Below are 25,982 nucleotides of genomic sequence, written 5' to 3'. Positions count from 1 at the left end.
GCCGCGTAGGGCTGAGAAGTGTGGGCTGTGACTTTCGGTTCCCTGCCGGGGGTTGAGCGCGGAGCCGCCCCAGAAGCGCCGCGCGCTGCGGGTCCCCAGCCCGAGGCGGAGCGGGCGACAACCGGGTGCTGGCGGGCCCGCCGGAGGATGGGCAGTCGCTTTGCACTGGACCCGACCTCGAGGGCAGTCAGGTGCCAGTGGGCGGGGGCTCCAGGCCCGCGGCCCGGGGCCGGGGCGGGCCGGCCGGCGGGGCATTTAAACCCAGCTGCGGCCTCCGGGACGCACCGCCCTGCGCCCTGCGCCCTGCGCCCTGCGCCCGGCTGCGTGCACCTCGCCGCCTCCGTCGGGCACCGGCTGGCAGGATGCGGTCCTCCTTGGCTCCGGGCATCTGGTTCCTCCGCGCCTTCTCCAGGGACAGCTGGTGAGCACGCTGGGGAGGGAGGCGCCGCCCGGGCAGCTTCCCTTCCGCGGGGGGAGCGTGGGGACCGGGGACCGGCCCCGCCGAGGGCGGTTTCCAAGCGCTTGAGCCCAGGTTCCAACGGAGGCGCCGGCAGGAAGGTGAAAATGAATGGCTGGCGCGCGAACACACACACACACACACACCACATCCCCCCAAACACTCACACCCCAAACCCCGGGGCGGAGCTTCAGAGCCCCTCACTTTCATATCCTTGAGCAAATGGGAAACCTGCACTTGCGGGCCAGGGAACCAAGGCTGGGGGGGTGGAGTTGCTGAAAAGCGGCCTTTGGAGTTGTGGAGTGTCCCTTTTGGTCTCTTTTTGCCCTTGGATAAGGCAAAGGGCAGACTCGGGGGTCCTGGGGGCCTGCCTTGCGGGGCTCCGGGCCCTGAGGGACTTACCGGGGAGCAGGCAGAGCCTCAGCTGGGGAGTCAACCCGGCGATGGGGAGCCCCTCCCACAGTAGCTCTCCTCCCGACCAGGGGAGCCCCTCCTGTGCGTGTGCGCCCCGGGCTGTGCGTGCACGGGCGCGTTGGTGTGTGTTTGAGCGTGTGTGTGCGCGCGCGTGTGACACAGAGCTTTCAGCTCACCCCCCCCCCCACCGGAGGCCACCCACTGGAGCAGTTTGCACGGTCTGCAGGGTGTGTTTTTAAAAAATATTGTGTTAGTTGCCACCATTTACAAATTATAAAATTTAACGCCATCAGCCAGATTGTTGGCTTCTCTTGAAAAACAGATGAAACAATATTTGGGGCCTAAACTCCCAAATGGCATTAATAGGACTTAAAGGAGTCCCCTGTAGACAGTGCAGGTGCTGTTAAGGTGACCAACTCCGTCTAGTTTTAAAATGTAACACCCCACGTTCCCGACCCCTTGGGCCCTGGGCTGGTTGGTCACCCTGGGCGCTTTCCTGTTGGTGACAGTCATTACTTCCAGCCTCCTCCACTCAGGTACATGACTTATTTGGCCCCCTTTTGAGCTTGGGACTGTTAAAAGATATTTTTCAGAAAAAGATGAAACCTGACTCTCATGAGAATATACAAATGAACATGTGTTAAAGATATTATTTTACTCATAATGAGGGAATCGGAAGACGTTATACTCCAGGAAAAAGAAAACCTAGGGAGGGGTTACTGGGGAGCTAGGGTTTAATGGGACAGAGCTTCAGTTTGGGAATATGGAAGGGCCCTGGAGATGGGCGGAGGTGATGTTGTACAACAATATGGAGTTAATGTCACTGAACTGTTATATATATTTTACTACAATTAAAAAAAAAAAAGAATCCAAAGAACATGCCCATCTATAAATCAGAAATATTGAGGCAAAACTTTTTTCCCACAGGTTGGGAGGGAAGACTATTGAAACTATCAGTTTGTAGACATATTTTGTATGATTTAGTTTTGTGCCCTTTTGAAGCTCTGTAAAAATATAGCCTGTGGTCAATGAGATGCCACAATCGGATAACCCGAAGAGGAGTCCTCTAGGCAATGCACAGTTTTCCAGTGAAACGAAATTTTCTTCCGCCATCTCCCCTGCTCTGATCAAAAAGAGTCGAAAAGAAAGATCATTCTTGATCATAAAGTAAAGTTTGTCTCATTAAATTTGATCTTATGATGTAGGTGTAGCAAGAGTGATAATTTGTAATATAAGCCTTGTGAAGCTTGCTTTGCTGGAATTTTTTATAAAGAATCTTAGATTGGACTTTTAAAAGCTTGTTATTATTTACTGTTCTGAAATTAAGAAGCTAAGCCAAGAAACTCTGTCCACTAGGTTTTACCTACTGTACCTATAAATTTGGGCAAACTCCTCCCTTCTTGAGGTCCCCCAAATATCCTAAGGTCCCTGGGCAGGACAGGGAGTGCCCTTCCTTATTTGCATACAAGGGAAAACAGCAAGCCAGTTTTCTCACCAGGGTTTTATTAGAGTTGGCTCAATCAGGTCAACCTTAGTTCCTTAAAAAGGGCTGGTTATATCTAATTAATTGGGCTTCCTCAATTACAACATTCCAGGGAAGGCCTTGGTTGCATAACCAATTTTTCTAATTATGTCCTGGCTTATAAAAATAGGACAGGTTCTTATTGAACTTTTGAAAATAACCATATTGCTAGGAACAGCAAGAAGACTCAACAAAAGCTTATGAATCCTGGTATGGGGAAGTGGGTAGGAAAATAAGACTTATAAAGGTTTCATGTCAGTTCACAAAAAGAGTCTATGAAGTTGTTATGGGTTACAGACAGCTTAAGAAGAGAAAGGGCCCGGCCAGGCGTGGCTCAGAGGTTGAGCATCGACCTAGGATCCAGGCGATCGGGGTTCGAGTCCTGGTCAGGGCACATGCCCGGGTTGCAGGCTGGATCCCCAGTCGGGGGCGTGCAGGAGGCAGCTGATCAGTGACTCTCATCATTGATGTTTCTCTCTATCTCCCTCTCCCTTCCTCTCTCTGAAATCAATAAAGATATATTTAAAAAAAAAAAAAAAAAAGAAGAGAAGAGAAAGGGCAGCCTTATATATCCAGAAAGTAGAGCCCTAGAGCAACGTCAGGGGCATCCCAAATGCAGGCAGCGAGCATCCCTGGCCAGTGCGTTCAGGCCTGTGCGGTTGCATCCCATTCGGCTGAGTGGGGTTAGCAACCTCCCTGGTATGTCCTTAAAGATGTCTAAGCGATGCCATCAGGAGAAGCCCGCTTCCGAGAGCGAGTTTCTGGTACAGCGCTTCTCTGGGGTGGCTCTGGGTTGTTAAAGACAAGACCTTCGGCCTGGAGCTGATGGCAGGGCCTTTAGGAAGCATCAGAGATCAACGAAAACTATGCGTAGGTGACAGAGACCTACGGAGGAGCAGATTAACTTATTGCTGATAAGTTTCAAAAGTGAACGATCTGATGAGAATTCATGGCAAGAAAAATGCAGCTAACAAGGAAATTTGGTTGTTCCTGAAGTATGCAGAACAAAATAAAGCCAATCCCCCCGCCCCCCCAAAATCTAGACATGGCTAAAAACATAAAGAGGCTAATTTCAAAGAAGACAGTGAGAATAATATGATTTATAAAAAATGGATGAACATACTTTTTATAGAGGAAAAAATCTTGAGACATAAAAATCCCGACACAGCCCTGGATGGTGTTGCTCAGTGGCTAGAGCCTAAGCCCGTGTATGCAAGGCTCAGGGGGTCAATTCTCAGTCAAGGGCACATACCTGGGTTGCAGGTTCGATCCCCAGCCTTGGTTGGAGTGTGTTCGGGAGGCAACCAATCAATGTGTCTCCCTCACATCAGTGTTTCTCTCTCTCTCTCTCCCTCTCTCCCTCCTCCATCCCTTCTACTCTCTCTAAAAAAAAAAAAAAAAAAAAAATCAATGGAGAAATATCCTCGGGTGAGCATTAGCAAAAAATAAATAAAATCTGGAGACATAATTTACATAATATACCAAGGATATACCAAGAATATCAACTGAACAGACTCAGTAAGTCTGGAGTAAGTCCTAAACATCTGTATTTTAACAAAACTCCATAGGAAAGTCTGATGTATGTCCCCTGGTGAAAACCACTCTCTTAGATGGAAGATGTTAGACTCAAAGAAGTGAGGTTGCAGCCCAGGTAACATTTTAAATCTAACCAAAAACATGACTGGTAACACTATACTGTTATCAGATAAAGTAGCACCAGGATACTCATCCATAGAAACAGATCATGGACCAGAGAGGGCACTGAGAAGTCTGTAGAAACTTCTCACACAGCATACAATTTCTGAAATAGTTAATAACATTTACCTTTTAAAATTTAACCTAGAAAAGGTTGACTATCTCTTCTGATTGCACAATTATTTCCATGCAATTGGTGAATAACATATTAAATAAACCTAATTGTTTGTAGCCTCTCTCTTTTTAAAGGGTGAAAGAACAAATCTTTGTGATTTCCCAGGGGCCCTCTCAAAGATAGTTTTAAGTGAAAAAGATATCCTGAATGTTTTATTTGACTTTGCATTTAGGATTTGGCTTGGGGAAGACAAAGTCAAAAGGGTTGGAGACTTGGATGCTTATCGTGAGTGCTAAGAATCAGTCCGCCTCCACCCATCTGAAAGTGATCATATTACATTTAAAAATAAGCAAAGAAGGTAACATCGTAAAGAAACAGATCTTTCCTAAGAGGGATTTCTTTGTTTTAATAAGTATAGAAAAGTATTCCGGTCAGACACAGAATTTGTGCTATCTAGGCAGATGACACAGGGGGTAAAAAATAACATTTTATAACCTCTCATTAAGAGCAGGCCAATAACTGATATTCAAGAAAATGTGATTTTAACAGAGAAAAACCAAATTCCACTTTTGCATTGACATGATATTTGATACTAAAGGAACCGCAGCCTCTTTCTAAAAATAATATGAATAAAATAAAAACTGAGCCAGCTTCGACAGAATCCCTAACACACTGAATTGCTTCTTTTAAACTCATTGTCTGCACTTATTGTATCCAAGGCCAATCAAATTCCCTGTCCACAAACGTTCACACGTATCTGTTCTTCATGGTCCTCTTTCTTATTCTGGAACAACCAGTCATTTTACTTAGGATAAAACTTTTCTGTTTTCTTCTTAAGAAACATAAACACATCTCGTCACCATGTATGCAAACGGTGCCTCTCTACCACTATTGTTCCTAATAGCGTCTCATTCATAGATACTAATAGTACCCTTTAACCAAAGTAACTTATATTTTAGAGAAAATGTCCGGTGGGGGGGAGTGAGGATTCCGGGAGGGTGGCTGATTACAAGCGGCCTGTCCCACACCAGCACTTTAGAAGGGCTCAGAGACACATGGCACAGCTTCTACAGCCACTCACGTCCGACCGCTGCTGGCCAGCATCTCCCAGATGAAGGCAGATCTGGCCCGGAATCATTTTGCCACTGTAGGCCTCGTGCAGTTACCTTTTCTGAGCCTCAGTTTCCCCACCAGGAGAAGGTGGGGTCTAGAGAATAAACGTGGCATGTGGCCATTGTTGACCCCCCCCCCCCCCCCCGTGGCTAATGGAGGGCGCTCATGAATGGAGGTTTGGACTCCTACCAAATGCTGAGAGCTAATATAGTTCCTACTGCAGGCATATTGTTCTGTTGAGACTGGAGGCCTGCAAAGCTGGGTAAGGCATGGTCCTGCCTTCTCAGAGCGAAGGGCCAGGCTGGAGAGAGGGTGTGTACTCTTGTTATCAGAGGTACTGCTTCCACGTGTCCCCAGGGAGGGCTTTCAGTGAGTGGAGAAAGCAGACGTAGCTAGATGCCTGGGCACAGAGAGGGCGGGTTGGGCCTGACCCTTGGATCATCCCCCGTCTCTAAAGTGGGAACACTAATGCCTACCTCGGAAGGTGTGAGTAGAGGAGGTGCGGTGCCTAAAGTTGTTAGGTCAGTGACAGGCCCATGTTGAGCACAGACTAGACACTAATTAAAGACTTATTCCATTTGCTTCTCTTATTATGTGTCAGGCATTGTTTAGTTGTGGTTCACTGCAAAGCCTCCCCACCTGACATGGATGTACTGAGGCACAGAGAAGCTGTGTTTTGTCCAGCGTTGCACAGCCCGTAAATGGCTGAACCGGATTTGAATCCGGGGGAGCCTGCTGCTCAAGCTGGCCTCCTGCTGAGAGTGTGGAAGGGGAAAGACCACGTGGCCATTTGGCCTTAGATCACTTGATCTCACTCAGGCTCCAGGTCCTGGTCTATACGATGGAAATAACAGTGTACCTGTATCACAGGGTTTTGGTGGGAGTAAATGAGAAGTCATTTAAAGCGCTTAGCCCAGTGCCTAGCTTCCAGTTAGTCTTGGCAATTGCTAGGAGCCTGTGAGTTTCCCTGGAGGGAGGGATCCCCCTCGTTAGGAGGAAAAGGTGGGATGTAACTTGTGGAGCTGGAGGTACTATTAGCAGAGGGTGCGGAGTAAAAACCTGGAAGTGAAGGTGTCATTTGTCTATTCAAGACAGTGACGTGTAGCTTCGGCTACAGGTGCACACGGGGCCGAAGGAGCATCTCCAGTCCCTGGAGATGCGGCTGACAGGCAGGCAGCACAAGTGTGCAAGCAGAAGTCAGACTTCGGACCTCTGCCCCTCCTCCTCCGGTCAGACCCTCTGGGTTGGGATGGGGTGGGTAGCTAGTTCATGGCCTTTCCGAGGCCTCCCAAGCTCTGGGCCTGGTCAGTGCCCTGCCTTCTGGGTCAGCGTCTGCATGGACATGTCTATGGGCAGCTGGCAGCATGGGCATCTTGCCAGAGAGATGCCTGGGCTGTGCTTATGGGGCCTGGGGGAGGGGAGGCAGGGAAGAGGAGCCATGGACTCCCCCCTGGCTATTTTCTCCGAATCTGAATTTCCCATGTGAGCTGGATGGGCCAAGGCTGGCTGGTGGCTGCTGCTGGGATGATGGCTCTGCCCTGAGGGTTTGCTGAGGGCTCCCAGTGCCGATCCATGGGGCCTTGTTTAAGCCTTATAACAGTCTCCTGTGGCAGGAGTTTACTGTTATCTTATTTAAAAGAAGATCAAACTGAGGCTTAGAGAGGTTGAACACGTTGCCCAAGTTCACAGTAAGCGGCAGAACCAGAAGTGAAGGCTCAACCTCTTTTGGTCTCAGCCTAATGCTCTTTTCCCTGTTCTGCGATGACTCAGGTCAGGGGCCCCAGTGCCACCAAGAGAGCTTTCCTTTGTCTTATTTTCCTGGTAACTTCAAAGAGGTCCTGGGCAAGGGTAGCAGAGAGGGCTCCTTAAAACGAGCTAGGGGAGTGAAAGGATGCTCTGAGAAGAAAGGAGAGGCCTGGAGCAGAGCCTGGAGGGCTAGGCAAGCACCCTCGCCGTCTCCAGGCTCTCAGGGTCAGGGCTGATCCGCAGAGCGCGTGACCCTGCGGTCCCCCCGCCACAGTGTGACTGCGCCCTCTCCCCCAGCGCTTCTGCTTCCTCTTCCACCCTCAGTTTCCTCTTTCCCTCCCGGCTTGGGTGGGGCCCCTTCAGGATTGAAGGACTGGCCTCGAAGGCAGCCAGTGCTTGGGGATGGTCTGCATGGTGGGCCAAGGCCTTATCTCTTCCAGTCGAGCTGTAGAAGTGAGCACTGAGGTGGGCGTGGAGCTGACCCTCACAATAGACCCCAATACACGCAGGAGAGGTGGCGTCCCTGAGCCCTTGCTGGCCGGCGATCTGATTATCCCCGAGTGGGGTTGGGGGTGGAGAGGGGTGGGTAGTGTTCTCGCTCTCGCTTTGGCCTCTGGCTCATACTCGTCCCTGGATCCTTCATGCTCAGGAGACATGGGTGAGGGTGAGGCCTGGGCTAGGCCTCTGCAGAATCCTGAGAGGAGGCCGTCATCCTACGCGCCTCAGCAGGACAGAGCTCCGCCGTCGTCACCACGTGTCCCTCTGTGCTGTCCGCACGGCCTTTCTTTAGAAGAATGACCCCCCCTTCCAAACTCCACCAACTCTCCCATCTTACCCGGTTATCCCACTTGCATTCTGTCTGCATGTGCAGGGTCCCCCTTCTTAGCTTCCTTCTCTAAGCAAAACAATCTCTGTCTCCTTTCCTAAAAAAGATAATGATGTTGTCTGCTCATTCATTCTGTGAGGTCCTGGGCTCCTTGTGGCCCCCAGCCAGTGGCTCCCTCCTGTGGGAAGGGTCTTGAGGCCAAGCCCCGAGTCAGCTCTATCTCTCTGAGCAAGCGCGTCCCCGCTGGAGGCAGGGTAGCAAGTAGAGGATTCCTCGGGCTGGCGCTCTGCCCCCCGAGGGCGTCATGTCCTCAGTGCTCAGAGGCCCTCCCAGACCTGGACTGTCCTTGTTCCATCCTGTACACGGAAGGCCTGGCTCAGGATCCTGCCCTGGTGGCTGGCCACCAGCCTGTCCCAGGCTGTCCTTTCCCCACCATGAAGTCTCCCAGTGGCAGTGGAGGATTTGGCAGGGGGTGGAGTGGTAGCACTGTCACCACTGGCCTGGTTCTTATTGTTCCCGGCACTCTACCCTTTTCAGATCTTCAGAGTCCTAGAACAGGCACATCCACGGATAGGCCACCAAGTCTATTTTCTCAGGCACGTGCCAAGTTCACCTGCAGCCACAGCCAGCTCCACCTGTCACGTGGCGAAGTTAGAAGCCATAGACATCTAGTAGCAGCCCTGGGTTAAGGCAGGGAGTGGTGGGGCTTGATTGCCGAGGGAGTGTCAGTCCCCACTGGCCTTACATGGGGGTGGGGATTGTCAGCAATGTGGATGCAAAGCAAGGAAGGGGGTGCAGGGCCCGGGGATGACCGGCTGGGTGGCCATCTCCTAAGGTCGACGTCCCTCTGCTCTGCCGCCTCTTGTTTTCTCTTGTAGAGGTGGTGGGTCCTTTGGGTGGTAGGTCCTTTGTTTTCTGTTTTTTATCTGTTGCTGCTTTGTGACAAATTGTTCTTTGTTCCTATCTCAGAAGCATGCTTAGTGCAAAGTCTTCACACGGTCTATAAACCATAATCATGCTCCCTCGAAAGAATACGTTGGACTGTCAGCTGATCTTTGACATAAGTGTCCGCCTCTCTATTAGACCCGATTACTCAGTAACCAGCGCTGGGTAGGGGCAGGTGCTGCTCCTTCATTGCCTCTCGGCCTTTGGCGAAGACCAAGTGTAAAAAGTGCTGCTTGTTGCTAACAAGGACCTAGGGGCGTGGGCCTCCGGCCCCTCCTGCAGCAGTCTGGTGACCTCACCACACACGTTCCTTGGTCCTTGGCCTTTGCACCAGGCCAGCCTGACCCAGCACCTGGGCTGCTGTCCCTTGCCCTCGCAGCCACCCTGGGGCACTTAGGCGAAGCCCAGCTGTGTGTTTTTGCCCCTGCTCCTTCCAGGGCCTCTCTATTCTGCAGGCGGGGCTGTGAGAAGAGAAGTGAAACCTGTGGTTCTACTTGCTGCGGGCGCCCGTCTGCTGTCTTGCCTGCAAATTGCTGAGTGCGGCAGCTTAGGCCTCAGCTCAGCCCAGCCCTTAACCTGACAGGTGTCCCCAGTCCCCTTTGAACTGTGGCACCTTGGCGTTTTTCTCAGAATAGCTGCCAAAGTGGAATGGAAAGAGGGTTGAGCTAAGAGGAGGCCTGGCTCCAAGCGCACTCTGCGCAGCCAGCTGTGAGCCTGAGCTCACCCCTGTGTCACGCTGAGCTCACCCCTGTGTCACGCTGGGCTCAGGCAGGAAGTCCCAGAGGAGGCCGGTGCCAGGTCCGGCATCACAGCTCAGTGGAAGGCCTCCTGCCTCCTCCAGGGCTGAAATTCTGCCAGTCAGGTGCCAACGTGGACCTCTGCTGAGCTTCCATGTCCGCTCCCAAGGGAGCACGTGGGCAGGCCCAGCAGGCCCGAGTCTGCTCCCCGTAGGCACTGGACCTGCCCCGGGCAAGGTGAGGGCACTGGCAGTTCAGCTAGCCCAGTTGTGAATCCTGGGTGAGTGGGAGGAGGGGGCATCCTGGCCTCCAGATCCCTACCTTCTAGTGAATCCAGGGCCTGGAACTCACCACCCAGAGAGTGTGGTCCCAGCCTCACCTCCACTCACCCCTCCAGCTCTTCTTTCTCATCTGAAAATTTAAAATACTAGGAGCTGTCCCACTGGGCATCATCTCACTAACCTGTCACTAGCCCTATGAGGAAGGCGATGAGCTCTGCTTTTCAGATGAGCAAATGGGTGTGAGGAGTGAAACCAGGTTTTGCCTGAGCCCCAAGTCCTTGCTCATTTCTACTATAGATACAAACTCCCTGAAATGTAGCACTTAGGATCCCCCATGGTGGAGCCATGTGCCAGGGAAGGGCTGGCAGAATGGAAAAGGCAATGAGGAAGCCTGTCACTGGCTCCCCAAAATAGTGAGACCTCTGTGATCTAGAAAATGCCAGCGCCTTCAATGACTTCCCATCACTGTTACCTCCACAACTTGGCACCAAGGCCCCACATGACCTATTCCCTGCCTCCTTTCCAGCTTGGCTCAGCCCCACCTTCCACATATCCTGACCCACGCCGAGTTCCCCAAACAGGTAGTGTCATTTCACGCTCTCTGCTTTTGCAAACCAGTTCCCTGTCCCTGGACCTGCTCCTTGCCCGGCTCTGGTTGACCTGGCCTCCCCTGCTTGTTTTGAAGATTCAGCTAAAGCCTCGCCTCTAGGATCCTTTCCTGACACTGCTCCCACTCCAGCTGGCCTCGGTGTCCCTCCATGTGCTTCCTTGTCGTGCATGGCCGTCCCAATTCGGTCCGTCTCCCCACTGCCCTGTGAGCACCCGAGGGCAGATATCTCTGTTACTATTTCTTTCCCTTATTGCTGGATCTCTATGCAGTGCCTGGCACGTGGTAGGTGCACGTGTGGATGTGGGTGGGAGAGAGTCTCGCTTCTGCCCGAGAGAGTCAGATGTCAGGGGTCAGCATCACTGTGTCTGCTGCTGTGGCCCAGCCCCTCCCCCAGGGTTGGGAGAGGAGTCCAGATGAAAAGTGCCTGGAGCAGAGAAAAAGGGACACCAGGGACACAGGTGGGAAAAGTCAAGGGAGGTGCTCTGTGTCCTGGCTAGGCGGGCAGGTCCTGGCACTGGGGTGGAATCAGCGTGGTGGTGGGAGTGGGGTGGGGGGAAAGGGTGGCTGGTCACCAAGCTAGACTTTTGAGCCCTTGTTGGCTCTGAGCGGCTCCTCAGAGGGCTCCGGTGTCTGCTGAATTGCAGCCCAGCTTCCCAGGCTGTACTGGGCTCTGTAGCCGGCAAAGGCCTCACTGCTGGGCCTGTCACGGGAGAACAGTCAGAGCCGGGGCCTCGGGGACCTTTCAGACCCAGAGAAGATGTGATTTGTCATCATGATCAGTGGCTGCATCCATGTGGCAGCCAGGGGTCTCAACGGTGACACAGCAGGGACCTAGGGACCAGGGTGAGAGTTACATTTGAGATACATGGGCTTATTATTCATGTGCAATTGAGGAAACCAGGGCAAAAAGCTTTAGGAACTTGCACTTGTTACACAGTAAATTAGAGGCCTGACTCAAAGCTTTCAGCTTTTCCCCAGACCAGGCGGCCTCCCTGGCAGGCCCCTGGGTCCAAGTCACCTGGAAGGCTGTACTTTTCTTCCATCCATTGCCCTCTGAAGCAGGGCACCCTCTTTAAATGCCCTCAGATCTCAAGTCCCTGACTAGGAGTCATGAGCCATATGCCAATTATTGGTGGGGCCTGGAAAACATTGCTGCCACCAAACTTGCTGATGTCAGTCACTGTGGCAGTCACCTTACAGTAACCCCAGGTTCCCTGAGAAATCGTCCCTAGAGAACCCACACACCCTTGTGAGCTGGTAGCCAGAGGGGCCAGCTTGTAGGGGAAGGTGACATCCAGGCTAGACAGTGGGAACTTTGTTCTCAACAGAATGGAGGGTGGAGACAGAGAACCCAGCAGGAAGCTCAAATCCAGGGGTGCGTAGAGAAGGGCCTGGTAGCCCAACCTCAGTTCAGGTTCCTGAAATTCCCCTTCGTGACACATTTGGAGGAAGTGAGTATGGATTTTGGAGGCAGATTCCAGAAAGGGCAGATGGAGCTGCAGTGTCCAGCCCCTTAGTTTCATCTAGCTGAGGGGTGCCAAGGGCTTTGGGGTCCCTCCTACCCTTCTTCTCCCCCTCCCCCCTCCTCCACGAGATCTTTAATGGACCGGGGCTTTGGGGCTTTCTGAATGCCTGGCCCTTTCTCCTGGGCGGGGGGACCATTTGAAGCCCATTTTCCGTGTGTTTCCTGACTCGCAGCTGCTGACTCTGCTCAGCTGATCTCTGCTGGGGAAGCAGACAGTGACTCAGGGGGCACCGAGGCCCTTCCCCAGGCCCTCAGCAGGAGGGGAACAGCCAGGCTGCATGGAAACTTTATCGGTGTCCAGCTGAACTGTTCTTTCCATCCCAGACCCGTGTATGGGGTGAGAAGTGGGGTGGGGGGGTGGGAGAGGGCGCATGTGACGTGTGAGCCACAGATGGAAAGAATGACCCTGCTGTCCAGTGGGACGGGTGAGACTGGGACCAGGAAGGACAGGGGTCTGTCAGCAGCTTTCCCGCTGGTGCCACGTTTCCAGCTGTGGCCTGGGCTCAGCTCCAGCAGGGGGCCGCAGCGGGTGCCAGTTCTGCTGTGTTCTGAGCCTAAGAGGAGTATTGAGCTCACTGTGAAGACAGACCCTCCTCTCCCATCGGCCTCCCAACTGCTCCCATCATTCCTGGTATTTATAAAACAATTTTAGCTCCCTGACCCCATGTCTCTCACACACGCATCCACTCAGGCACCCTGACCTCCGTGAGGCCAGATGAACGCAGAGGTGACGGAGGTGACAAGAGCAGGAGGCATACATTTGTGTTATCTAGGGTGCTGGTCCAGCTCTGTTGGAAGGACTCAGAAGCTGGGATGAGGGAGACACGGCTCCCTGAGCACCTTGGCCTCTGGGCATCCGTTCCTACCCTCCCCGTGGCCTCTGCCCAGGGCACTTGTGTCTGGAGGGGAGCCTGGACGTAGAGAGTTGGTGCGGAAGCCCTGGGGCTGCCGGGGTGGGCACAGGCGGGATACTGAGTCTGATCTTCCTGCTAACCCAGATGCCCACTTTTCCTGCAGGTACCGGGGCTTCATCCTGCTGCTCACCTTCTTAATCTACACCTGCTACCACATGTCCAGGAAGCCCATCAGTGTTGTAAAGGTGAGCTGGCCTGGTGCTAGAGAAGAGTGCAAGAGCGGGCGGGTCCGGCAGAAATACACACTAGGAGAACAGTCTGGAACTCGGCCCATGACCATCCTCACCCTCTCACCATGATCACTGAGCCTGCTCCGTCGCCTGGCCGGCTCCCACTTCTAGCAGCTCTTCTTTTCCGGGGACTGTCCCTAGGTGCTCCTCTTGAGTTTATTCACCAAGACAGCAGTGTTGGTGGCTGTGGGTGCACTGAGAGAGCAAGGCCCCCCAGCTCCTTGGGTTCTGCCTTCACTGAGGGTCCGATGGGGCCCCCTGTCCCTGTAGCCAGTCCCTGCAGGAAGAGGTGCCCTAGGAAGGAGCAGAGTCTGGTGGGGAGACAGTGGCACTGGTGTGGCTGGGGAGGGAGGTTGCTTGCCCTTCTCTGGGCTAAGTGGGCTTCGGGAGCCCTGACCTATGTGTCCCATTGTCTATCCAGAGCCGACTGCACCAGAACTGTTCAGGGATAATCCAGCCTCCCAATGACACCCACAGCCCCAATGACACCACGTGGTGCAGCTGGCCTCCGTTTGGTAAGAATGGGGCAAATTATTTCCCTACTCCCCCTTCCCCTCCCCAGGATGGGGTTGTCCTTCTTGCAAGGAAGAGCAGCCAAGCAGCGAGCTTTCTGTCTCTCCCATCTGCTTTCAGATCAGGACAACTACAAGGAGTTGCTGGGGGCCGTGGACAATGCCTTCCTGGTGGCCTATGCCATCGGCATGTTTATCAGGTAAGGCAGAGGCAGAGCCAGAGCCCGGTGGGCCCGAGCTGCTGCCTCCCTGCTATAACCAGGGGCAGCGGGGTCAGAGTGAAAAAGCTGGGAGCTCCCAGGTGGAAATGAGACTGAGACTCTTGCATGAGCCAGCAGCCCACAGCCATTCTCATTTCAGTGTGTGGTCACTGAGTCTGCTCCCCTTTTAGTAGCTCTTTTCCTGGAAAGCCTTTCTGACACTCCTGATATTGCACTCAGGTGGCTGTGTCCATGGTGGGGCTGGAATAGGGTTTGTTCTGGACCGGGGCCCTTCCAGGGTGGCGCTGGAAGCAGAAACGGCCAGGAAACCCTGTCCCATCCTGGCCTAAATTAGCACAGCAGACATAGTGCTTGTCACCAGGAGGCAGGCAGGCACCCCTTTCAGCAAGCTCACAGCCTGAGAGATCAGCAGCAGCAAGTTACAGAACAGTGTGGTGTGGCTCAGTGACAGGTGGCTCCAGGGTGCTCCTGGGGCTCAGGGTGGTCACTTAGTCCAGGCTGGGGTAAGAGAAGAAGGATCGGGGAAGGCTTCTTGCAGGAGGTAATATTTGCACCCATGCATGCAGTTGGGCTTGGGGTGGAGAAGAGGCGAGGCAGAAGGACTAGCATGAGAAAAGTAAGGATGTGACCCGGCAGGGTCTGGGGGTGGGTGGGGACTGGCAGCGGGTTTCCCGGAGTGTGAAGTCTGAAGAGAGTTGAAACAAGAGATGGGCTGCTAAATGAGGTCCCGTGCGCCAGGCCATGGGCACAGGGGAGCGTGGGAGGGTTTCACTCAGGGGCTGCGTTTAGACTTAAGTTTCAGACAGTCCCTCCAAGCGGGCGGGAGGTGGGTTAAGGGAGGGCAAGACTGGAGGCGCGGCCTGCGGAGCAGCAGATGGGTGGCAGCCCAGCTGGGCTTAGAGGAGCCCTGGAGTTAGAAGAATAGCAATAGCAATGGAGAGGAGATGACATGCTGGAGGCTCGTTAAGAGTAGGATGGGCGGGTCTGGGCAGGAAACTGAGGCAGCTCCGTGGTTTCTGGCTTCAGTGGCCAAGCACGGTGGTGCCATTCACTCCGAGGAGGGCACTGGACAAGGGGCTGGGTAGGGGAAGGGGGAAGAGGAGTTCAGTTCTCTAGGGCTGAGCTTTGAGTGTTTGGGGGTCTCCGAGCCAGGGTGGCCAGGGCACCGGGGCGTGGTCCTGGAGCTCTAGGGCAGAGAGCATGTCTAGGACATGCGCTTGGTGGTAGGTAAAACCACTAAAGTGCTGCAAGAGGCTGCTCCCAGAGAAAATCAATGAGGAGGCGAGGTCAGCCAAGGGGAGGGGCTGAGGCCCACAGTGGTCACATCAAGCAGGCCAGGGAGAGATCTCTAGGAGTGTGGTCAGCACCTTCAGATAAAGCAGAGAAGCCCTGCCAGTGCAGGACTGAGGGTGTCCCTGGCTGTGGTGATATAGCGATCACTGGTGGTCACCTTGGCAGGAGTCGCCCCAGTGGGGTGTTGGGGAAGAAATGGGGGCAGAACTGAGGAGCACAGATAGTGGAGTTAACCACAAATCTAACTCTCTCTTCTCCAGTGGGATTTTTGGGGAGCGGCTCCCCCTTCGTTACTACCTTTCAGCTGGAATGCTGCTCAGCGGCCTTTTCACCTCGCTCTTTGGCCTGGGGTATTTCTGGGACATCCACCTACTCTGGTACTTTGTGCTCATTCAGGTATGAGCCTGCAGCTTACTCTTGGGGGTCTGTTTCCATCACAGAAAGAATCTAGTCTTCAGCGGCCCCCAGGTCATGGCTGAGTTAGGCCCTCACACCTCCTGCCCAGGCCACTTCTCCTGTGTTAGGCTGCACAGGGTCCGTGACTTCCCACCTCCCAAGGCCACTCATTTGCCAGCTCAGTAAGTCTGCACTGAGCACCACCCCGAGGCCACTAAGATGCCTGAGAGGCTGGGTCTCTGCAGTAAAGGACCTTGGGCCCGAGGGCATTAGGGTGTGTGTGTGTGTGTGTGTGAAGGAAGAGGACTTTTGTAGTGTGGTCTGTGGGGGACCCCCCCACCCATGATATTGAACCTCCCCAGCCCGGGATGGGTCAGAGCAGGAAGTTGGCAGCACATCTGGGCCTGTCCTACCTGCCTGCTCTCTCCCTGCAGATCTGCAATGGACTGGTCCAGACCACAGGCTGGCCCTCGGTTGTGACCTGCGTGGGCAACTGGTTTGGGAAGGGGAGGTGAGTGTGACAAAGGAGTGTGAGCAGGAGTTCCCTGACAGGGCTCCAGTAGTGAAGAGGTCACTCCTGGCCCCCGATATAATTTCAGGGTAAAAGATTAGAAACTTGCCTCCATTTTGCTGACTTTTATATGCTGAGTGAGACAAACATTTTAGTGACAAAAGCAGCATTGATTTTTCATTGATAAGGTTTTTACTCATAAAACAGCAACCTTAATTATGCATTTCCTCATAATAGATGAATTTCCATTTCTCCCGAAGGCAAAAATGAAGCCTGTAAAACTGCATCATTTTTTCTTGAACTGGCTTTTGTACAAAGAAAGTTGCTTTAGAGCAGGACTTCTCAACTTGGGGCTGGACGATTCCTTCCTGTGAGGGCCAGCTGTGCATCTTAGATGCTTAGCAGCATCCGCCCACTAGGTGCCGCCAGCGCCCCCAGCGGTGACAGTCAAAACTCTCCAGACATTGCCAATGTCCCCTGGGGTTGAGGACCAGTGCAGCTGTCCGGAAAGGGAGAAGAGAAGGGTGGGGGCCTGACCCCTCAGGACAGCGAGCACGCCATTGGGAAGCCCTGCTTGCTGGCTCAGGGACTGCAGGACTGGCTGTCCCTTGTTTGATCCCAGCCACCCCTCTCCCTTTTCCCTGGCACAGAGGCGGTAGGCAGCCAGCCTTCTGTACTTGGCCAGGGCAGCTGAGATGAACACTATGCTTCCCTTTTCATCTTTTCTGCTCTTCTCCCCTCCCCTCCTTGTCTTCCTTTCCTCCCTCCCTCCAGGCGGGGGCTCATCATGGGCATCTGGAATTCCCACACATCTGTGGGCAATATTCTGGGCTCCCTGATCGCTGGCATCTGGGTGAGCGGGCACTGGGGCCTGTCCTTCGTGGTCCCAGGCGTCATCACCGCTGCCATGGGCATCGTCACCTTCCTCTTTCTCATTGAGTGTGAGTGGACCTTCCCTCCCCACAGGGCCCATGGTTCTGGGAGAAGGCAGCTGGAGGGTCATGGAGCTGGAGGACCAGGTGTGGGACTTGGGACAAGCAACCTCTCTGAGCCTCAGTTTCCTCATTTGTAAATAGGACTAACAGCATCCACGTCCCAGGGCTGTCGAAGCTTTGGTGACACAGGTAGTTAGAATGCCTGGCCCCTAGTCAGTGCTTGCAGATGCTGGCTCAGCCTGAGGTCTAAAAGGGGAAGGTGGGGTGACAGGGCACTCCCACAGTCACTGTTCTCATCCCCCTTCCCTAACAGCGTGAGTCAGCTACGCCAGGTAGCAGGGCCACTTTGTAGGCAGAGAATGGAAGTCCAGGAGGCAGCAGTGACAAGATGGGTGTTAGGAGAGCCAGGCCTAGAATGTGGTCCCCAGAGCCCGGTTCCAGTTCCCTCGTGTGGCCACTTTGGAGGTGGGGACTAGTCCCAGTGCAAGAGGAGGGCCTGGTCTGAGGAGAGCTTCTGAGAAGGTTTTTGTTTCAGATCCAGAAGATGTGGACTGCAGCACCCCTCAGCACCACGTGAGTGTGAGCCCACAGCCGCTCCCTCCCTCCCACTCCACCCCAGGCAGCACTGGGGGGGTCCGAGGAGGAAGCTCTGAGCCCACAGTTACCTCACAGGCCCCATGTCAGGCCTTGGGTTGAGTCCCCCGGGGCCTGCAGGAGGTTAGTCTAGTCCCAAGGGGGACACACACCTCTTCCAGCTTTGGAGCCCCAGCCTCTCATGTGGGTTATCCCTCCAGCTGGCACGAGGGGGCACGTGGATGTGTCCACAGCAAGGTCTCATCTCATTCAGGGTGAGCCAGAGGAGAAGCAGAACAGCCCCGAAGACCCCGGGAACAACCCTTACTGTCACCAAGAGAGCAGCCCAGAGACCGGTGCCGGCTGCTCCAAGGAGCCGAGCGCTCAGCCTGCTGCCATCAGCTTCTGGGGGGCGCTCATGATCCCGGTGAGAAGCTGGGGAAATGGGGGCCAGAGAGGCTCTCTGGATCTTTCTGTAGGATATCAGGAGAGGGGGGTGCTCAGGGTGATCTGTGGTTTCCAGAATTTCTTCACAGGAGGTGCCCAGGGTAGGTAACGGGAGGCTGTCCCCACACAGCACTGGAGCAGCGGGCACACTGCCTTTACTGAGAGCGAGTGTGGCTTGAGGTGCTTTGAGTGGGGGCGGAGGGTGCTGGGTGGTGCGCAGCGCCCCTTGGGGCTGCACTCGTCTCATCCTGCCCTCTGCTACGCTCGCAGGGCGTGATCGAGTTCTCTCTGTGCCTGCTCTTTGCCAAGCTGGTCAGCTATACCTTCCTGTACTGGCTGCCTCTCTACATCTTCAATGTGGGTGCGTACCGGGGAGGAGAGGTGAGGGAGGCCTCTGGTCCGAGAGGAAACCTAGGACGTGGTGCATGTGACTCCAGGATAGAGGAAGGGTCTCTGCTGAGCCCCTCGTAGGGCAAAGGGAGGTTTTCGTTTTTAAATGCAAAGCTGAACCTTGCATGCCGCCCCTAAGGCCCTGGTTCCAGCCTCCTGTCCCCGCTTGGAGCTGGGTTGGGGTTAGGAACTTGAAGCCCTGCCCCGTAATTCTCCCTGACTTCTCCATCCTGCAGGGTAGGAGCAACCCAGCTCCAGGCTGCTTGGCTCATAGACGGGTGGGGTCGGAGGGTGTAGGAAAGGCCTGCCTTGTGAAGGCCTCCCGGAGCGCCTTGAGCTTCTCCCAACCCGAGGAAGATGCCTGGTGAGCCGCCCCCGCTGCTTGTAGCCTGGCGGTGGACACTGTATTCTCCCAAGGGGCTGCCAGGACCCTCATGGGCTTCTGCCCTGAGCTGGGTCGGCTGCACTGCCCATCTCCTGACTGTCACTTTTGTGGCTGAAAAGGATGCTTATGTCTGCCTGGCCTGGGTCTTTGCTATTCCATAGGTCAGGTGGCTACTCCATCAAGAAGCAGACCCCTGCCCCAGTCCCGGGGCCCCAGAGCCAAGGCCAAGGCCCCTCACGCAGGCTGCTCTGTTCCCTCCACGCCCCACAGGAGGGCCGAGGCCAAGGCTGCCTGTGCTTACTCTAGACAGGACGCCCTGGGGATTAGGGCCAAGTTTCAAGCTATAACTTGCCCCACAGCTCTTATCTGAGGGGCCTCTTGCAAAAATCGAGGTGGAGCCTCAGGCAGCGTCGTGGACACGGAGACTCTTTGTTTTGTGGCCTTGGTGCTGGCTTCAGAGTCTGAGTCAACCTGGAGGGCTGGGCTACAGCTCAAGCACCTAGATATTCCTTCTTTAACACTAGGGCAAGGCCTGGGACCTGAGGTCCTCGCTTCCCTGTGAGCCTCCTTCCTGGCTGTTTCTTAGCAGAGACAGCAGATGGATGTGAAGCCCCCTGGTTCTGGCCTGCCTCTCAGGAGCAGAGCAGGAACCGTTGGTTGGTCTGAGGCTCAGTGAGAGGTTTATCCCCACTGAAGGTGGCCGGGGAGACAGAGCTTCCTGACCAGATCCCAGCGCTTCCAGGGGAGGGCTAGTCTGAGAGGTCAAGACCGTTCTGTAGGGGATGAAGGCAGGGCAGGATTGGGGTTACAAACTGTTGTAAGCTCACTTTGGCCCATCACCCCCCCCCCCCCCCCCCGGGGTTCTCACTACTCCCTTTGGAAAAGGGGCCGGGGCCTGGATTGGTCTCTGGTCTTTCTGGCTGGTGCTCTGGGATGTTCACCCTGAGCCCTCAGATCTGACCACATGTCTGTTTCCCACAGCTCACTTTAGTGCCAAAGAGGCAGGAGACCTGTCTACACTCTTCGATGTCGGTGGCATCACAGGTGAGGCCCTGACCTGCTTCACCTCTGCACTGCATTCCCCTCTCCTCCTGTGGGGGTGCAGGAAGAAGGGACAGGTCCCATGGAATATGACCTGGGCAGGTGGCATCAGAGAAAAATAGGGCTCTTGCCCAGCTAGGTGGCCCTAAGAAAGATAGCCCTTGTGTTTGGTCTTCCCGTGAGCAGTGGGTACTGGGAGGATTTCAGAGGGAGGCGTTCTGCTGGCTCTGGATGCCCAGACCCAAGCCAGTGTTGGGAAGTGATGGGACCAAGCTTGGGGGTACCATGTGGGTGAGGAGCTGTGGTCAGGTGCTGGGCAGCAGTGAACAAGCTGGTTTGTGTTCCAGGTGGCATCCTGGCGGGGCTCATCTCTGACTACACCAATGGCAGGGCTACCACCTGCTGTGTCATGCTGATCTTGGCTGCCCCCATGGTGTGTATAACCTCAGGGAAGAGTGCATTTGCATATGTACCTGTGTGTGGCTGCTGAGCTGGGTGTGCACCTGGGTACTGATGCACATGCATATGTGAACATCCCTGTGCACAGGAAAGAGATCCAGACTGAGAGTTTCAGAAAGGGATTAATGACTATTTGGCCTTGCTAGGGGTAGAACCCACAACTGGGCATGTGCCCTGACTGGGAAACAAACCATGACCTCCTGGTTCATAGGTTGACACTCAACCACCGAGCCATGCCGGCTGGGCCTGATAAACTTCTTGATCAAGGAAAGGACAGGAGATTGAGGTTAGATATGAGAGAAGACTTTCAGGAAACTATAAATTACTGCATCTCACACACAACCCTCCTTGGGACATTTAAAGACCGCAAGGTCTGGGTGTAGAAGGAAAAGGAGTGAGGTGACCTTTCGGATCTCGGGCAGCATAGGGTCGTCCAGACTTCCAGGCTCCAGTCTAGCATAGGTGGCCCGTGGGAAGCCTGGGCGTGACTCTGCCTCTCCCTTTCTCAGTTGTTCCTGTACAACCACTTTGGCCAGAATGGGATTGCCAGCTCCATAGGTGAGATGCTGCCAGTCCTGCCAGGCCAGAGGAAGGCACTGCCTTGGAGGCATTGGCGGGGGGCACAGGGAAGCAGAGGTTCTCAGCCTGATGTCAGGGGTCTCACCTGCTTTGGGGATGGGGCTGGCTGTAGCCCCTCACCTCTAACTGGGCTATCTTTGTTACCACCCCAGTGATGCTGATTGTCTGCGGGGCCCTGGTCAATGGTCCTTACGCGCTCATCACTACGGCTGTCTCGGCTGACCTGGTAAGTGGGGCACCTCCCCGAAACCGGGGATCCCTTCGGGGCCTTGGTCAGCGCCTCTGTCTCCTGGTCCATTCCCCACAGCCCTTTCCTCCTTTCCTGGCCTGCACAGCTGAGATCCTCAAAGTCCTTCAGAATACTCCCTCCCCCTCAATTCCAAGCCCCAATACCACCTGTCCCCAGGCCAGCGCCCCTTCAGTCCCTGCGCTCAGTGCTGCCTCTTGGTTAGGCCCTCACTCTGCTCTCTCTCCCCAGGGGACTCACAAGAGCCTGAAGGGCAATGCAAAGGCCCTGTCCACCGTCACAGCCATCATCGACGGCACAGGCTCCATAGGTTTGTGACTAGCTTTGGCTCCTGGCATTTGTGCGCTGAGCCTTATCTCTGGCACACTCCTTGGCCTTGGCCTGGGAGCCCTGCTCTGACACTGTGCTCCACAGGCGCAGCTCTGGGGCCTCTGCTGGCTGGGCTCATCTCCCCCACCGGCTGGAACAACGTCTTCTACATGCTCATCTCTGCTGACATCCTGGCCTGCTTGGTGAGAGTTCTTGGGGTACACAGATGGACATTGCGGGGTGTCTTGTCCTGCCAGGCCAGAACCCTAAAGGTCCAGAACATTGTCCCCTAGGGGCTCTTGGACAACAAACAGCCCTTTGCTAAGAACCACGTCACCTCCCACGGGTGACCCCTGCTGAGTGAAGCTGTGTGCCCAGCCCCTTCCCTCCTGCCAGCCCACTACTGGACACAGGACTGGACACATGCTCCAGACTGACGTTGTTCTCCTTCCCTCTGTGCCGCCAACTCCCCACAGCTCCTCTGCCGGCTGGTGTACAAAGAGATCCTGGCCTGGAAGTCACACCTGAGCCAAGGCACGGGGTGAGTCCTCGGGAGAGCTGGATCCCCACCTCCCACCTCAGCTCCAACAAAGCCTGTGCTCAGGTGCTCTGCACCCAGCCTGAGCCCAGCTCCAGCGCAGCCCTGGATGTGTCCCGTGAACACCCGCCCTGCCCCAGCCCCACTAACCTGCCTCCGTTGTCCCATGTGTCTCCATAGCTCTTCTCTGGCCTTAACCCCCACGCGGTAGTAGTTTCCTCAAGTCCCATGACTTTTGTGAGTATTTTCAAGTCTGTGACTAATGTGCCAGCAGAGTGGATCCTGCATGCAAATCCTTCCTCCTCCAGTGATTTTTCCAACTTTCACTTCCTTCTCGGGGTCCAGTGCTTGGGAAGGGTTCCTAAGAGGCCTGAGCTGCCACCACGGTTGGCAGTCTCCTCTCTGGGAGAGCAGTAGGGCTCCGGATGACCCCTCGGACAGAGGGGGCAGAGTCCAGGGAAATAGTTTCCCCTCTGAACTCACACTCTGAGCTGCAAGGGCTCCTCAAGTTCAGAAACCAAGGTCTCTGGGCCCTCTGCCTGTGGGGTGCAGAAAAAGCAGTTACGAATCAAAGTCTCCGGGACAAAATCGGGACAAAATCGCATGAGTGCCGGTGAGCGGCTGCTGTGCCGGCTGTTACCCAGCGGTGGCGGGTGCGGAGGCTGTGTGGAGGCTGGTGGCTGAGCGGGCTGGCGAGAGGCTGGGCTCCCTGGTGCTGAGGGATCTCCTGGCCTTTCTGCTCCCCTCCGAGCAGCGGGCTCTTGCTAATGAGAAGCTGCCGGAGCTGAGGGCCTGGTCTGGGTGGTAAATGTGGGTCATGGTAACCAGCACACTTGGGGGAACACTTTCCTTTAGGGGAGGCGTCACCCAGGTTCAGGGGAGAAACACTGAGAGCAGGAGGCAGTTAGGGTGTGTGCTGCGCCCTGGCCTGAAGGAGCAGGGGGACTCGGCTACATGGCCAGCGCTCCCGCCTCCTGCCTTCCCTGAGGCAGGCCCAGGGGAGACCCGGGGAAAGGTTGGGGGGGGGGTTGAAAAGAAGCAGCAAGGGAAAGGAGTGAACACTTAGGAAGCCTCTGCGCTGTGCCTGGGATGAGCCCGACTTCGCATATATTCGCTTACCTCCCAGCCACCTTGAGAGGCAGACACGCTCATCAGGGCTCCGATGCCCCTGAGGCTTCAGAGGGTCCCTGGAGTGTGGGGTTTGCGCTTCTCTATGTGCTGCTCCTTCCCTGACAGGCCCAGGGCAGAGGGAGCCCGGGGCAGTCCCACTGCTCTGCTCACCTTCATCTATGAGACCTCGGGCATATCCTCCGAGCTTCTCCACCCTATGTGTAAAGAGGAGACACTTATCCCTAAGTACCCGATGGGGTTGACCTGGGCTGTGATGACACGGGGTGCGTGGTCCTGCTTTTTAAGGCTGTCAAATGTGGTACAAATACTGTAAGGTTTTAAATTTACTCTGGCTTTCTATTCCCCGCTGAAGAGGGGAGAGGGAGCCCTGGTTTTAGAGAGCAGGGAGGAAGGCAATTAAGGGACCCCAGGAGCCCGCCTTCCCTGTTCCCACCGCTGGGGCAGATTATCGACCTGTGCCTCACTCTCTCCTCCGTTGTCTCTTCCTCATTCAGGTATAAAGAAATATGAGGCCCCAATTGGAAAAGAAGCGTGGAAGGCCCCAGATGCTCCCCTGGGCAAGACAATTGAAACTGCCAGACAGCTGAGCAAAGGCTCCTGATCTGACTCAGCCAGCCCAGCACCCAGGGACCCTAGGGGCTGGGGGAGTCTCCTGGGGAAGAAGACAGCCAGGCGAAGGATGGGGTCAGAGCTGAGCGGGGTGTCTGTCCTGCTGAGGGACGTACCTGCCCAGACCCCTGCAGAGGCTCCCCAGGGCCAAGGCCCAGAAAAGGCACGTCTCTTCTTCCTGTGTAAAACTGGAACCTCTGTCATCAGCTTGTACCTATAGGTGGGATTCTGACCTGACTTCACAGCTACCCAGCCTCTCTTCATCCCTTTGTCCACAAGCCATTTATCTCCGTTTGAACCTGTTTCTAACTCCTGTCCCATTCGGATTAAAGCCTTGTTGCTGTGTCCTGTGGGGCCAGGACTAGGGTGAAGCGAGGGAGACATCGCTCTTGGGCCTTGCTTGCCTCACCCGTGTCCCAGCCTCTATGTCTCGAGTAGAGGCCACATGTCAGGGCAGTGCTGTGGGGTGCGGGGTGAGGAGCGGGAGCCAGGACTGAAAATACCAGTGTGTGTTTTGGTAAAAATGCCAGTGTTTTGATAAAGAAGCGTCAGTGTTTATTGAGTGCTCCCTGGGTGCCTGCTTTCCTCTGGGAACATAGTAGACACAGGAAAACCTATGCCTGAGCACAGGCACCGGGGGGTGACAAGGCTGGTTCACTCAGGAGCCGTCACCTGCACAGGTGCCTGGAGCTCTCTGCAGTGGCCTTTTCTGTCCTGGGTTCCTGGTGGACTTGTCCTGTCCCCCTCAAGTCCTAGAGTGCTCCAGGCCAGGCGCTCTTGGCATTTGTCTGGCCTCTGAAGCCACCTCTCAGCACCGATACAGATCTCTCTTGGTGGCTGCACCCGTGCCAGGACCCCCATGGGCTGTGGGGCAGCGTCCCGGGACCTCCAGGTTGTGTGCTGGGACCAGTCACGTATCATTCCCAGAGGAGGCACTCACGACATCGATGACCTGTGGGGCGAGCCGGGAGCTTAAAGCCCCACGTAAGATTCCACCACTGCATGAGCTGGGACACTGTCCGGGCCAGTGCGTTAGCTGGGTACAGTCCCTCAATGTAAAACGGGTGGTACACATCCGGGGGGGACATACACATAAGTCATCAAGTGCCCGATACTCTGGCTTTGAAAGCGGGAGCCTGGGGGGGCCTCTGGTCCTTAAGACCCCCAGGCCCGGGGCCGGGGTTCAAGGCACTGTTTCTTTCAAGACCATAAAGGTGTGTCTGACGTCATCCCTCGGGGGCCGCTAGGTGGTGCCCTAACCCCGTGGTAGAGACCAGCTTGCCCCTGGGCCCCCGCCTGTCCCTGGGGATAGAGGAGCAGAGTCTGCACTCGCCAACTGCCAGCTGCCAGCTTGCTTTCGCTGCCAACGGGGCAGGGTGAGAGCGAGGGGACTTGTTCCTCTTTGGCATTTTTTTTCCTTTGGCATTTTTTAGGTCTCTCTCCCCCAGCCTCGCCACTCACTTGCGTCAAGCCTGTTTCCTCACCTAGAAAACAGTAAAAACATTACCCACCTCGGAGGACTGGGGTGAACGGAGGCTAATGGGTGTGGGCACTGCCTGCCCTGGAAGAGCTTGTCTAGTGAGAGGCTAAAGGGGGGATATGAAAGTGTTTATAAACGACACAAGGACACACGAGGAAACCCTAGGGGTAGAGACTTTGCCATCTCCCAGCCAGGCCTGCAGGGACGGGGCGGGCAGGAGGGTGGTCCAAGGCTGCAGGAGGAATAAATGTGCGGGACAGAAATGCGAGCAGGGCTTGGGCTGGCAGGTGGCTAAGGTGGTGAGGGGGTGGAAGGGAGGCGAGAAAGCTAAGATAATACTTCTCAAGCCCTGACGTGCTCGGCAGGGACAGGGAAAGGAGCGGGACACACCCGTTCGTGCCCCAGGTAAGAGTGGCGCAGGGAGAGGCCTGCGTGGGAGCTCAGAGCCTGGCCTCACAAACAAGGACCTGGGCTGTAGGCGGGAGTTTGGGGAAACACCTGACACCTGACCTTCCGCACCGTCTCCCAGGTCCCAGGTCCCAGGTCTCAGGTCCCAGCCCCACCTCAGCTCTGGGCACAGGCTGTTCCCAGAGGCCCAGTACCTGCCTTCTCGCTGGGCCTCAGCATTCACTGGGGGCTAATGCAGGAGCGTTACATTAATTAGTTATTCATTTAATTTAACTTCACATTTGGTCTCAATTAAGCTTAAAGTGTTCTTCCTTATAGATGTTACAATAGCACTTGTAATTAAAAAGCAATAACTCTTCGCATTTTTCCTTTAGCGATCCACTGGGAG

The 25,982-nt window shown here is 55.1% G+C and overlaps 1 protein-coding gene across 2 annotated transcripts; it reads left to right on the top strand.

The window, feature by feature from the left end:
* The first annotated feature begins 60 nt into the window (after window positions 1–60).
* Window positions 61–24,264, top strand: SLC37A2 (solute carrier family 37 member 2). 2 transcript variants are annotated; one of them, XM_081123253.1, is made up of 18 exons: window positions 61–421; window positions 13,004–13,085; window positions 13,552–13,645; window positions 13,764–13,842; window positions 15,417–15,552; window positions 15,987–16,063; window positions 16,838–17,004; window positions 17,534–17,571; window positions 17,846–17,998; window positions 18,289–18,379; window positions 19,775–19,837; window positions 20,182–20,267; window positions 20,803–20,851; window positions 21,025–21,098; window positions 21,351–21,429; window positions 21,534–21,631; window positions 21,905–21,969; window positions 23,592–24,264. In XM_081123253.1, the coding sequence occupies exons 1-18, from the start codon at window positions 363–365 to the stop codon at window positions 23,605–23,607; spliced, it is 1,506 nt and encodes a 501-aa protein (XP_080979379.1). In that variant the 5' UTR covers window positions 61–362; the 3' UTR covers window positions 23,608–24,264. The 2 variants fall into 2 exon arrangements, with proteins under 2 accessions (XP_080979379.1, XP_080979380.1); XM_081123254.1 differs by lacking the exon at window positions 23,592–24,264 and adding an exon at window positions 22,147–22,205 and having other exon boundaries at window positions 210–421.
* Window positions 24,265–25,982: the final 1,718 nt, after the last annotated feature.

This window comes from Miniopterus schreibersii (genome assembly GCF_964146895.1).
Source record: "Miniopterus schreibersii genome assembly, chromosome: 20".
Lineage (NCBI taxonomy): Eukaryota > Metazoa > Chordata > Mammalia > Chiroptera > Miniopteridae > Miniopterus > Miniopterus schreibersii.
This window is presented reverse-complemented; position numbering and strand designations above follow the sequence as displayed.

What these genes read in the sequence shown, in the direction of transcription:
- SLC37A2 (XM_081123254.1), top strand. Translation starts at nt 363, where the DNA reads ATGCGGTCCTCCTTGGCTCCGGGCATCTGGTTCCTCCGCGCCTTCTCC. An exon ending in AACTGGTTTGGGAAGGGGAG is followed by an intron (nt 16,064 to 16,837) that starts GTGAGTGTGACA and finishes CCCTCCCTCCAG; the next exon opens with GCGGGGGCTCATCATGGGCA. An exon ending in TGATCTTGGCTGCCCCCATG is followed by an intron (nt 20,268 to 20,802) that starts GTGTGTATAACC and finishes TCCCTTTCTCAG; the next exon opens with TTGTTCCTGTACAACCACTT.